A 10530-nucleotide genomic window follows, 5' to 3' on the forward strand; every position below is an offset into this window, starting at 1 on the left:
TATTCCTCTTGTAATTTAATTAATGCTCTCATATTTGAATCTTAACAATGCTCTTTTACTACCTGAGTTTTATACCCAAACTAAGAAATATAATATTTTTTCTTATTTTACATAAAATCTTTTTTCTTTTCTTTTTTCACCCAAAAAAACTGAATTTTTTTTATTTTATTTTATTCTCATTTTCCATTCCGCAATAAATATATACTAGTTTAAATGTAAAAATTAATTAAAAATTAAATGAAAAATGGTATAATTGACAAAAAAAAACAATAATAAATGGTTATTTTGAACTTTGAAAGCAATATATAAACTAGAACAATAGTTTTCGAAAAATAAACGATAGTTGAAAAGAAATAGAGAGAGTATTCATCATATTCAATTTAAATTGAAAGGTCAATTTGTTATAACTTAGAGAAAAAAAAAAGTGATTTTGATGTGAAATAATATAATAATTATCATTTATAAATTAAAAATACAAATCAATTTTTCGAAAAGGAAACAAATTATTTTCTGAAAAGCTATTCAAAAAAAATTCTGAATTTAATCATAGTTTTTCTTTTTATCTTCTGATTACTTTGAAAAATTGAAACAAATATGTGGAAAAAAAGTTAATAATTTTAATAAGAAAAATTATTTAAATAATAGTATTAGTAATCTTATTATTCATAGTAATAATAATAATAATAATAATAATAATAATAATGTTCATATCTTTTAGAAAAAAAAATTATCTTATTTACATTTTTTTTATCTTGTCTTGGAAACACGTTATGGTTCAAGTTAAGCGTTATTAATATTAAGATAAAAAAAATAGTTTATAAAAAAAATCATAACAATAATAATGATCTTGATATAATCAGTATTAGTGAAAATATAATGACTATTGAATATTTGGAGTTTGGTAGAGAAGAAAAAGGGACACTGCAGAGAAAACGACGTGAATCGTTTTAAAAAAATGCAAAGTTACGAGCCACAACATAATATATATATAGAGAGAGGAGCTTCAAACGACACCGGTGTAACTTTTACTAAGTGTTACACCGCTTAATAACTTTATATTAAATATGAATTTTGAAAATCCAACCGTTAGATTAAAAGTTCATATCTCTTAGATCATGTATGTCAAATTTTATATTAATTTAAGATGATTTGATGTTTCATTCTCATAAAATAAAATTGATATTAACGTAATATATACATTTCAAAATATACTAAAATATGAACACTTTGATTACCTTCAAGTTGTTGTTCAATTTTAACAAAATTTGACATACATGATCTAAGAGATATGAACTTTTAATCTAACGGTTGGATTTTCAAAATTCACATTTAATATAAAGTTATTGAGCGGTGTAACACGTAGTAAAAGTTACACCGGTGTCGTTTGAACCCTCCTCGTATATATATATATATATATATTAAAAAATAACTTTCACTTTTTTCTTCAACCAAACTATTTTTATTTTTACTTTATATTTTATGTATTTTCTCTTTTTTCCTACTTATTTTCTTTTCCTTTGTTTCCTCATTTTCTACCAAGCACACTTCGGGAAAGAATGATGCATAACTATTGTAATAAAAGAAACGAAAATGACAATTTATAAGAACTCTTTTAACAATGTAATAGAGCTACTTAAATATATATATATATATATATATATATATATATATATATATATATATATATATAATAGATCAAACAGACCCAGATTTTGTTTGTCATTTTTTTTTTATAGAACTATTTCTTTTTCAGAAGATTTTTTTTTTTAAGTTTTTCACGTGTTTGGTACAACTTTTAAAAATAATCAGAAGTTGAGGGAAAAAAATCTAATTAAAATCAGAAACTATTTTCAATACTTCCTTAAAACAGCTACTTCTTTTTTTAAAAAAAATGATCTTGTAATCATAAATAAACATAAATCAACTAATACTTTTTAATTTTGAAACTTTCTTAAAAAGTAATCAGTAGATTATCAGAATCACACTTTTTTGGTTATTTATAAGAAACTGGCCCGTAATAGATACTTGATCAGTTGATCCCTATCTCCTCAACAAGGAGTTGATGGTTTGATGATACAACTTAAAAGATCTCAGGAAATATGGCTCGACAGAATTGAACAGAAAGAAACTCATGATGGATGACATTTGAGGTTCAAGTTGTAGAGCCAAAGATAAATAGGGTTAAGATAGTAAGCCAATTGTAGAGAATGCAACGCAAGCATTCCATCATATTTAGCATCCCTTCCTTCATGATCAGGAGATTCAGGACTCAGGAGTAACCTCCTCCTTTTCATAAGCTATAGAAAGAGTTTAAATGCACTCCCAAGTTGTTTCCGCCGATAAATAGGCCTCCTGAATCCTGATAAAGGGGTCAACAAAGATAAATTTTGCACCTGACCATGAAAAAATTGCTTCTACTTGTTTTTCCTTCTTTAGAAGATAAATAAGCAGAATCCTATCCCTATCAGATACGAATGTCCCCAAGTGACATGAACAGAAATTTCACATACTAAATTGTCATGTAAAACCTTTATATCCAACTCCTCTGAACTTCAACCAAGATAGATAGAGGTAGACACGAAATTTTGCACGATCACATAAAAATTTCACACCATTTGTGTCAAGCAACTAATGGAGTTTTCCTGAGTTTATCAATTTGCAAAGCGAAATACATGGCAGTATTCTCCATCCTAGCATCAACCAAAGCTTCCTTCAAGGTACTAAACATTTTAGCAGGAGGTCTATTGCCCAAATCCAACATTTCTTGAAAGTACTTGCACGCTTCATCCAACTTATTCTCATGGCACAAAGCACATACCAACGTGGAGAACATATGCCTTCCAGGAAGAATTCCCTTCCCCTTCATCTCATCCCAAACCTCCATCGCCATATCCAACCTCTCTTCATTACAAAACATCCTCACCATGATCTCATACGTGCTCACACTCGGCTCACAAGCAAACTCGCCGCTCATCCGCCGAAAAAACGAGCAAGCTTCTTCAATCCTACGACCCTTTATCAGGTGATGAAGTATAATATCACACGTCCGAGAGTTCGGACCAATCCCACATTTTTTCATCTCACCAACCATCCTATATGCATCATCCATCCGCAAAGACCAGCAATAAGCCCCAACAACAGCATTATAAGTTGGAGCCTCAGGTGCAAAGCCACTAGCCTTTGACACCTCAAAAAACTCAAGAGCTTCATTCAATCTCTTATCAGAACCCAAACCATTAATCAAAGTGCAAAATACATGGGGACTAGGCCTCACACTCTTGGCTTTCATCTCATGGTACAACCCAATAGCCTCATCAAATTTCTTGGCCTTACAATACGCATTGATGATTATCCCATAAGCAACAACATCAAGGTGAAAGCCTTCATTCTCCATCTCCCTACACACCTCATTGACTCTCATCAAATTCTGCTGCTGACTCCACCCTTCTAGCAAAATGGTGTAGGTCTTAATATCAGGGTGCAACCCTAAGTGCCGCATTCTATCAAACACCTCGTGTGCCTTCTCAACACACTTGGATTTACACAACACATCGATCAATCTGTTGAAATCCGACACGTGCGGCTTCAAACCGTAGTGCTCCATCTTCTCAAATGTCTCAACCGCTTCCTTGACCTTCTCTGCTCTCGCGTACCGCCGAGCGACGAGAGCGAAAGTGTCCGAAGAAAGCAACTTTCGGCGGTTCATGTCGTTCACCAGAGTCCAAATCATTTTGAACTGTCTGATCTTACCCAGAGATTCGATCAGAGAGTGGAAGATTTCGGTGGTGTGTTTGAACTCTCTCTGCTTCTCGGCCCAACGGAAGAACGAAAGCGCGAGAACGCCGGCGTTGCTGAGTTTGTTCAGGACTTCGAGGACGAGCTCCGGCGAGGGCTTCGCCGGCACGGCGGCGAGGGAGGCGTCGACGGTGGAACCGCGGGTGGTGGATAAGATTCTGCAGATTGTTTCGGCGTCGGGGGTGGGCCGGGGGTGGGCCGTGTGAGAGGAGAATGTGTGGGTTTTTGGAAGCCCATAGGGGATTTGGGTTGTGGGTATGGAGTCATGGTGGTCAAAATTAGAACTTGGCGAAGGTGGAAGGGATTTTGTGAGGAGAAGGTGATTGGGGATGGTGAATCGTTTGGATGATCGGAAGAGTGCCATGGAACACTGGTTGCAAAGAGGACATGCTATGTTCGCATGTTACGTAACCTGTTTTTAAAAACTCTCAGAATAATTTCTCTTTTTATTTTCATATAAATAAAAATTATTTATCGTCAAAATGCTCTTCTTAGTTCTTACATAATAGCAGTCCTCGTGAATTAATAAAGAGAAGATAATTATGAGTTGTGGATGGAAAATATTAAAAAATTATTTAATTAATAATACTTTATTTGTAAATTATTTTTCTTATCTTTTCTATCGATGTCTTCGATAACATTTGTTAATGATTATGTCTTGTGCAGAAGCACAAAGTGCTTACATTACTATAGTTATTTTTCTTACAAAATATTGTTTTATTCTAAAATACCTTTCATTTAATCAAAGTTTTACTTCTAATATTTTTTTCCTCTAGATATTAAGTTCCAATGAAAGGTAGTTAAAAAATATTTTTTTTAATTAAATAATACTAACTTTCTTAAATAACGTAAATTAGTTTTTTCTTCTTTTTAATGAGACCAAAGGGAGTATGTATTGTTCCTAGGAAGGAACACTGTTGCACATTAAATCCCTAGGAAGGTATATATTTTTCAGGGAAAGAAGAGATAAGAAGTTGAACCAAAAGAAGTAGCATCACTTGATTAATTAGCAACAAGGGGTAGTGACATTAGACACGACCAGTCACAGTTCCACTTCCAGATTCAGCGATCAGCAGCGGTGGAATTGGGGGACCACTAATCACCCACTAACCATATTTTAACCTCTTCCATCCATCTCAAAGATATAATAACACATGGCACGTGTAAAGCTGTTGAACCAGCAATCATACAGTATAACAAAAAAGTGAAATAGTGGGAGAATGGAAAACGACAATCATATCTAAAAAGAATCAACTTTCTGCTCTGATCCTCCGGAATCCCTATGGTAATGAGGAGACCATACAGAACATACAACATGATGAAAATGGAATCAGGAGGGAATATCCTCCCACTGGTTGACAAGGTATTGGAGGATCCACCACAAATATTAAGCCTCTTAAATATATATTCCCTTCCCCACTTCAACTCTCATGTGTTGCTATCAACACTCACTTACGAACACTGCTATGAGCCTATGACTCCAACATTCATATTACACTTTGGTGACCAAAGAATGTGCTTTCAGCTAATACCAACTTTCTCTACCTGTCCATGAATCGTGGTTCTTAACACTGCACAGCTTCCTAAAATGCTTCTATTCACTGGCACTGATTGGCATGTGAGTTCAAGTCATCAAGAAGGCTAGAAACAGACCCTTCAAGCTTCTTAGCCTGAGGACCAGGCTTCACAATATTGACATCACCCCACTCGGAGCATGGATCCGCCCACCAGCTCCTCCTCCCAGTGCACCACGCCCCTGGAGCCGCTCGATGGCGACCACGTCGCAGGATCTTTTCATCAATCATGTCCAGCACAGGATTGTTAAGTTGAAACTGTCTTGCAAAGGCAGCTCCACTTTCTGCCATCTGATTGTAAACGGAGGCATTAAGGAAGTGAGGTTCCATCTTTGGAGGGTTGTCCCAGATCATGTACCGTAAGTCGCCATTTACTGTTGTGTTCTTAAATTCTGGTGCATTGCAAATGACTGTGTGAAAGTAGCCTTCTTGAGATAACTTCACATTTGTAAAATACATGAGTAGTGTCCGTGGTAAATTGTCCCAACCAAAAATGCAGAACTCTAAGAAGGGTCGGCTCAAAATGACCCATGGTGAACCTGCATGGCAAGATAAGCATTCAACATTTAGAGGGAGAAATGAAAAAGCAGTCATCAGCATCGCACAGGTGGCATGGGAGAAAAAAATTGCCTGTGAAGAGTTTGAACGCGTCAGGTGTAGGCCGCTTCTCTGTAGCTTGAAAAATCTGACTTTTCCGAGCTAAGTATAGCCCCGGGTCAACTACAATAGGCTGGAATCTATCACCCCTACACGACCAAATAAATACATAAATGATCTAGAACTAACTACATACGAGCCAAAAAGTAGCAGTAGTTTTCATACTCTTTCCATCCCAGGTCACCAGTGTGATCAATAAAATTGAGGTCTCTACTAACAGATGAGAAAACGTGGGACAGATCTGATAAAGATAACAGAGGATGGATTAGTAATTTAGAAAAGTATAAAAGAAGGCAAACAACAAACTGAGATGAGAATATGAACCAAAAAAAATAGCGAGAGAAATCCATTGACCTTAAAACAAGCATAATTCAGGGAATAAAGTTTAAAATAATCAGTATTTCTTCACCTAAAAAATAATAATAAAACGATGAATATAAATGTTCTTGTAATGCAACTAAAATAATAGTGCAAAACCAATAAAGATGTCCGGCTCTACTTATGTCAGAGGAATCTCAATGTTTATCTTAATCAACGAGGCCATAACACATAGAGTCTAGAAGAACCAATTCAGATTAGAATGTTGCCACTTTCCAATTGAGAGGCTAACGATAATCTGTAGTCAAACTCAAGATTTTTGGATCAGCCAGCTCCATTGGCTCAACAACTCCATTGCCAAACATGAAATGTGTTGGAGATTCTAGTAAAAAAGCCTGTGGTTAGATGTTTCACTAGTGATCTTTCTTTACTATGGTTACCAACATAGAAACCAGTTTTTTCAGCATACCCCTTACATTATGAAATCAAATTTTACTGCCACTTTCTTTGTTCTTTCTTTACTGCTTGCCTTAGAGAGTGCCATTACTGATATCTTTGATTCTTCATAAGATTTGCATTTTTCCCCCTTTTTTCACCAGAAAGTTTGAAATATAAAAACTTCTTATTTCTTATAAATAAGCTGTAAGCACCTACTTGAAACATGTCAATATCCACATATCGTTTTTGTTACTTCTGATTATGCTTACTTCTCGTAGCTGCTCTGTATCAAAGTCAGAGTGAAAATACCCAATTTTCCTTGTTTAATCAAAAGAGCATAATGGAAGTGCTGAAACAAATATCTAAACAGCTGCCTATTCCCCTTAAAACATTTTAGTATCTACAAGTTATTTTTGCTCAACACTATTTAACATTTGGGCATGCTAAATCACATCCTCTGCACACCATCAGTCAGTCAGACTATCTGTTAATTCACCATTAGAAACTTTATCCACCTTGATACTCCACTTTGTAAGGATGCTTAAAAAATTCCCTTCAATTAGAAGCCCATGCTCCGGTCTTATTAGATCTGTATAACAAGATCAGCATTTCAATTTATCAATTCATGAGCAAATAACAACAATCACACGTAACCCCATGCAATCAGAAGAATTGACTTGGTCCCTTATCAGATTTTGCAATCATAAACACAAGATATTCAACCATCTAAGGCACAAAATACAATCCCCAGCTTAGAACCAATCTCTTCCATTAGGAAATTAATATGCAATGCCAACGCTGTTTGTCAAAAATTCTTGGGCAAAATTTTGGCAGCAGAATAAAGTGCATTCACAAACAGGTTGAACTCGACAAGGGTAAACAAATAAAGTGACTTCAAATTCATAAGATGACCTAAACTAATTCACTAGCAAACTGAACCAGATAACATGAAGAATTTTGATGGAGTTTCTTCGGTATAGAGAGATGAGTTTGAAGAATCTCTACCTCAGAATTTATTACTTGGTTATGGTTATGATAAGAACAATAACTTGAGTCTTTCGGCTGTAACTACCAAGGGCAAGTGCTCCCTGATCTGTCCCCCTTAAATACCCTTCTACCATCTCTACCTTCTCACTCTTCTCTCCCCAGCAGAGACCCCTCTTGAAACTGAATACCCTCAGTTCCCTCTCAATTTTTGTCTCAGATTCATCTCCTGGATGTTACCACACATTCCTTATGCATGAAAAACTGATCAGTTGGAAAACCTGTCTTGTCAACTAAGTGTCCTACAATACTAAGGCCGGCTCTAGGTAAATTCAAAATTTATTTATAAAAAAAATAGAGTTCAAAAAAGTACCACATGGACTGGCCTCAGTTTAATTAACCTGTAGCAACCAATCTAATGTGAAGACATTTCAGTATTGTTTTAAAAGTATAAACTTCAAACTTCAGAATTTTAACAAAAACAAAAATCAATACAAAAAGAAATCTCAAAATGAGAAGTTACAGAAAGTATTAGTTATTCACATAAAGGCAATATTATATGGACCTTGATGAAAGGTCTTTTTTAGAACTAATCAAACAGAATTCATGAGATTCCAAAACAAGGAAGTAAAATTAAGACACCTAGAGAAATTTAAAAACGAAAACCATATCTGACTATTAATACTGACATACATAACTTCAAGCTGATCATATATCAAAGATTAAATGACAAAGACACCATTTTCACATAATATGGGATAAGCAAAATCGAAATGTGTAAACAGGCATCTAAGGACAAGCTCGTTGAATTGAAAATTAATTCTAAAGAGATCAAGTTTCTAATCAATATTACATTTCAAATTTCCTAAGGGTATGTTTGGGATTGGCTCATGGAGAGAAAGGAAGGAGAGGAAAAATTTTGCATTGTTAACAAATATTCTCCAATTTGATAATTTTTTAAAATGAAACCGATAAAATGATATATTAGCAAAAACTCAATGTCTTTACTCTTAACCTTTTTGATCTTTTTAATAAGCATTGCATAACTCTCTTAATTTAAAATAATAATAATAATAAAACTATTTGCTTTCCCTTTCCTTTCCTTTACTTCCAAAACTCCACCACCAAGCATACACTAAAAACAAGTGAGCCTGTGAAAAGGATGAGCTAAAGAAACAACAGTGAATTTTTGGACCACTCAAATTGTAGAATCTTTCCAACAAGTCCCAAGCCACTAGTTCCTAATACCGAGTCACTCTCAAAATCAAATTCATATTACCGAATAACCAATCACCAAGTCCATTGATTTGAATCCCTTTAGGGGGGTAATTTGATACGAACATGAAACCTAAACCTTCAAATTTCCAATTAACACCACACCAATATCGGTACTGACTCATCCAAAACCATGCACAAATCCATTAAGCAAACATAAAAGACCAAACAGGCATACCATCCTGAGTGATGAGAGGATAATCCCTTGCACTCAAAGTGATGAACCAATTCCAGCCACTATCCAATTTGAGCATGATGGCAGCAGCCCGGAGAGCAATGGCAACATTGGAGGATCCCAAGTAGATGACATAATCGGCCTTGCCAACCACATCCACGTTCCCGAAGGCACGAATCGCCGGCACCGCCCTGACGGCGGCGACCAGAGCCTGCCTCTCCTCATCCCTAGCATCCCTCCCTAGATGGAGGAGGTACCTATTCCTGGGATGGTAAACTGCCAACAACAAACGCAAGATCCGGTCCTTATCTTGGTAACCACCAGAGATAAAGTATGCAAAAGCTGGAGGGTAGTGAGAACCATGCTGAACAAGGGTGGGGAAAGCCTTTGGGGAACTAAAGGCAGAGAAAGAAGACATCAACAGAAGCATGAGAGATAGAAATGCAGCACTGAATAGCGTGAAAAGCCATTTCCTCTCAGCTCCCATAGCCACTACTGTTCTCTCTAATTTGGTGTTGGGGCATATGATACAATAAGAGCGTGGCTTCAAAGATGGGATTTTGAGAAGTGGGTATGGCTAGAGCCTGGGTTTGGAGACTCTTCTCGGCAATGGGTCGTTGAAGATCTTGCCTTTTCCTGGTTTGGTGATGATGATGATGAACATGGGAGCTATTAAACTAACCTAATATGTGTACAATAAGATAAAGCGAAATGACATAAAATAATTGGAAGGAAAATGGTGATGGTTGAAAGATGGAAAAACCCGGATCAGAAAGTTCCAAAATTCTGCTCCAATTTTGGTGGTTCAATGCTCGAATTCAAATCCCAACGTTTTTTTGCAGGATCCTTGTGAAGAAGAAGGGGGTTAGGGTTTCTTACTGGCTGTTAGGGAAGAAAATGAAATGGAGATCACGGATTCCCTCTTCTATTTCTCTTTTTTCACTCTATTGAATGATGATGATGATGATGTCAAGATTCAGGTTTATTTTTTTAATTTTTAAGCAACCGAACAAAATGAGCAAATTATTACAAATGAATAAATAAAGACAAAATGCAGACACAGTCTACACTACACATATATTTTTTCGGAAAAAGGTTATATTATATGAAGTATGATACTGTGATTCGATTATGCTTTACTTGCGGGGAATTAGTTGGCTGCTTCTCTACGCGCCACATTAGCGCGTGCTTCACTTTTATCACACACAAGTGTCACAACCTCATCATTGAATGAATCAAAAACAGAAAAGACGAAGCTATCATTAATAATGTTATTATTCATAAACGAGTTTAACTTTTATGAATTATTAATGA

General features: G+C 35.5%; 2 protein-coding genes across 2 annotated transcripts; both read right to left on the bottom strand.

Annotated features, from left to right (window-relative positions):
- Window positions 1–1970: 1970 nt before the first annotated feature.
- Window positions 1971–4279, bottom strand: LOC109789831 (pentatricopeptide repeat-containing protein At1g71060, mitochondrial). The gene has a single exon (XM_020348877.3). It carries the CDS (start codon window positions 4157–4159, stop codon window positions 2621–2623), a length of 1539 nt encoding a protein of 512 aa, XP_020204466.1. The 5' UTR covers window positions 4160–4279; the 3' UTR covers window positions 1971–2620.
- A 657-nt stretch (window positions 4280–4936) lies between these two features.
- LOC109815345 (Core-2/I-branching beta-1,6-N-acetylglucosaminyltransferase family protein) lies at window positions 4937–10270 on the bottom strand. The gene is made up of 4 exons (XM_020380058.3): window positions 9220–10270; window positions 6192–6267; window positions 6000–6115; window positions 4937–5908 (listed from the first exon to the last, which is right to left on the bottom strand). Exons 1-4 carry the CDS (start codon window positions 9701–9703, stop codon window positions 5394–5396), a joined length of 1191 nt encoding a protein of 396 aa, XP_020235647.1. The 5' UTR covers window positions 9704–10270; the 3' UTR covers window positions 4937–5393.
- Between the last annotated feature and the right edge of the window lie 260 nt (window positions 10271–10530).

The sequence above is a fragment of the Cajanus cajan genome, chromosome 7, assembly GCF_000230855.2.
Source record: "Cajanus cajan strain Asha chromosome 7, NIPB_CcT2T_4, whole genome shotgun sequence".
Taxonomy (NCBI): Eukaryota; Viridiplantae; Streptophyta; class Magnoliopsida; order Fabales; family Fabaceae; genus Cajanus; species Cajanus cajan.

Coding starts and splice junctions, on each gene's coding strand:
- LOC109789831 (XM_020348877.3), bottom strand. CDS start 4,159: ATGGCACTCTTCCGATCATCCAAACGATTCACCATCCCCAATCACCTT.
- LOC109815345 (XM_020380058.3), bottom strand. CDS start 9,703: ATGGGAGCTGAGAGGAAATGGCTTTTCACGCTATTCAGTGCTGCATTT. Junction 6,116..6,191: donor GGTGACCTGGGATGGAAAGA/GTATGAAAACTA, acceptor TTGGTCGTGTAG/GGGTGATAGATTCCAGCCTA. Junction 5,909..5,999: donor CGCGTTCAAACTCTTCACAG/GCAATTTTTTTC, acceptor CTTGCCATGCAG/GTTCACCATGGGTCATTTTG.